Source organism: Penaeus monodon, chromosome 13, assembly GCF_015228065.2.
Source record: "Penaeus monodon isolate SGIC_2016 chromosome 13, NSTDA_Pmon_1, whole genome shotgun sequence".
NCBI classification, from domain to species: Eukaryota; Metazoa; Arthropoda; class Malacostraca; order Decapoda; family Penaeidae; genus Penaeus; species Penaeus monodon.
Genome location: NC_051398.1, coordinates 36,507,958 through 36,510,457, shown reverse-complemented (window position 1 = coordinate 36,510,457; position 2,500 = coordinate 36,507,958). Strand labels below are relative to the sequence as shown.

General features: G+C 30.9%; 1 protein-coding gene across 1 annotated transcript in view; it reads left to right on the top strand.

Annotated features, from left to right (window-relative positions):
• The window catches only part of LOC119580272 (PITH domain-containing protein GA19395-like), a 4,035-nt gene that overhangs the window by 8 nt on the left and 1,527 nt on the right, over positions 1 to 2,500 (top strand). Inside the window, exons 1-4 of the mRNA XM_037928316.1 lie at positions 1 to 238; positions 619 to 662; positions 933 to 1,010; positions 1,807 to 1,911. The exon at positions 1 to 238 is cut by the window's left edge and continues 8 nt beyond it. Of these exons, the coding sequence (XP_037784244.1) occupies positions 29 to 238; positions 619 to 662; positions 933 to 1,010; positions 1,807 to 1,911 (437 nt within the window). The 5' untranslated portion in view covers positions 1 to 28. The remainder of the gene's footprint in view (positions 239 to 618; positions 663 to 932; positions 1,011 to 1,806; positions 1,912 to 2,500) is intronic.

Below are 2,500 nucleotides of genomic sequence, written 5' to 3'. Positions count from 1 at the left end.
ATTATTAATATTTACAGAAAATCAAGCAATGTCAGGTTGTGGTGGTGGTGGTCACGGCCATGACCACTCAGGTCATGGCTCTTGTGAAGGCCATGATCACACTCCAGCTGAACTGGGTGTGGCCTACAGCCTGTACACACGGATAGACATTGATAATGTGGAGTGTCTAAATGAAGCTGTTGAGGACTCAGGTAAAACCGTTTTCAAACCTTGGGAAGAGAGACTTGACAGGGAAAAGGTAAGGCATAGCCACTTCACCAAGTTTAGTACATTTATGCACAGCTAAGAAGTACTAGGAAGATTGATAATAGATAAATTGGATGACACAAAGCCTCGACCTACAGTTAAGTTACCTCCCATGGCATACTAGGAATAGTTTGGATCCTAATCAGTTGTGGCACCAGATAAACTGTAGCTCACAACATTAGATAAGGAATCCAGCATCTTAGTCCCAGAATAATAACAATGTGAGGTATTAATGTCAATAAGTCAAGGAAATGTTGCTTTCCAGTTTTCAGAAACAAATTTTTCATTTCTCAAAAGCTATATTGATTATTTTAAGATAATTTTACATTAGCTGTTATGTTTGTTATTCGAACTGTTTATATCATTTTACAGTTTGTGGAAAGTGATGCTGATGAGGAGCTGCTCTTCAATATTCCGTAAGTAGTCGTGACATGTTTATTATCAGTGTCTCTCCCTATGTATCAATAATGAATGTAAGATATTCTTTATATATATATATATATTATATAATAGTATATATATATATATATATATATATATATATATATATATATAGATATATGTATATATGTATATATGTATATATTATATATAATCATATATGTATATATGATATATATCTATATAATATATAATATCTATATATATATATATATTTCTTCTCATGAGGCAGATTTTCTTTGCAGGTTTACTGACAACATCAAGTTGAAGGGGATTATCCTCGTAGGTGGTGAAAATGGACATCACCCTAGAAAAATGCGACTGTAAGTTAATTAAACCCAATACTTTTATGCAAAGCTTTATTGGCACCAGGTACATGCACTGGAGACTCATTTTGCTTTGTTAGTTGTGATTACACAGATGAATTCACAAAGCACTTTGTCACCAGTGAGTCAATTACTAGGCCTACCTTACCAGACCTGTTTACCTTCAATTTATTTCTACTACACTTATCAGTCACAATGTTATTATTGGTATAATTAACCATATTACCAATGATAATAACAACAAAAATAAAACCTTTCTTGCTGAAAATTCTGGAATGGGGTAAACAAATTCTAGAGCCATATAGGTGTAAACCAAAAAACAAAAAACAAAAACATTTAAGTGCAGGCTTATGTTAATGAAAGAATTTCAAAATAAAAGAGAGATGGAATTTTAAGTATGAATATAAATAATGATGATAGTATAATAATAATAATTATGATAATATAAGTAAAAGTAGTAATGATAATAATAATAATAATCATAATAATGAATAGTTATTATTCTAATGTTGATATAATAGTAACAATAATAATAGTAATAATTATAATGTGTGTTTGTACACATGTGCATATATGCTTACATATATGTGCATGTATAGCCTACATCAAGGACCACATTGGTATACAGTTATCTATATATACTAATACTATATACTAGATAACTGTAACACACACACACACAGATGTACTTTAAGTGTATGCAGTTATGTATGTATCTGTTGTGTATGTGTGTAGGATATAATTTTAAATGCTTACTTTTCCAGCAAACAGTAGTGCTTACTTTCTTCCTCAGATTCAAGAATCGTCCTCATATGACTTTTGATGATGTAAATTCTGCAGCTGAGCAAGAATTTGATTTGCAGCAAGATCCAACTGGTACATTGGAGTATACAACTAAGTAAGAAAAAAATTATATGTTCTTATATACTTCTTTGTATATATATATATATGTAGAATTACATACCTGTATATACATGTATTTGCTATAAAAACAGTTAATGTATACATTTTCAGCCTCTTTCTAGTCACTTTCTCTTTGTTGTCCTTTTATAGCCACCTAACCATACATAATGACACTCATGGTACATGCCAAAACATTTTTGTTTCTGGAAGAGGAGTTGAAATTAAAAATAAATTAATAAGGAAACAAACATGTGGGTGGCTGTAAGATGTCAATGTGTTACTGTGTTATTGTGGTGTGGAAGCATCCATTAATTTTAGGCCTGGCTATGCTTAGCATGTTTATAGTGGGGTTGCAAATCGAAGTACAATTGTATGAAACATTTGTTCCATTTTATGCATATAGAATTTAACCCATTGAATCCAGGTAATAGGGATGTCATGTTATAAAAAAAATAATAATAATAATTAAAAAAAAAAAAAAAATGAAAAGGGACGGATGACAGGAATATCTTGTTATTAAAGAAAAATTAGCACAGGGTAGGTGATTACAACATTTCAACATAGGAGGACACTATGTCACTGTT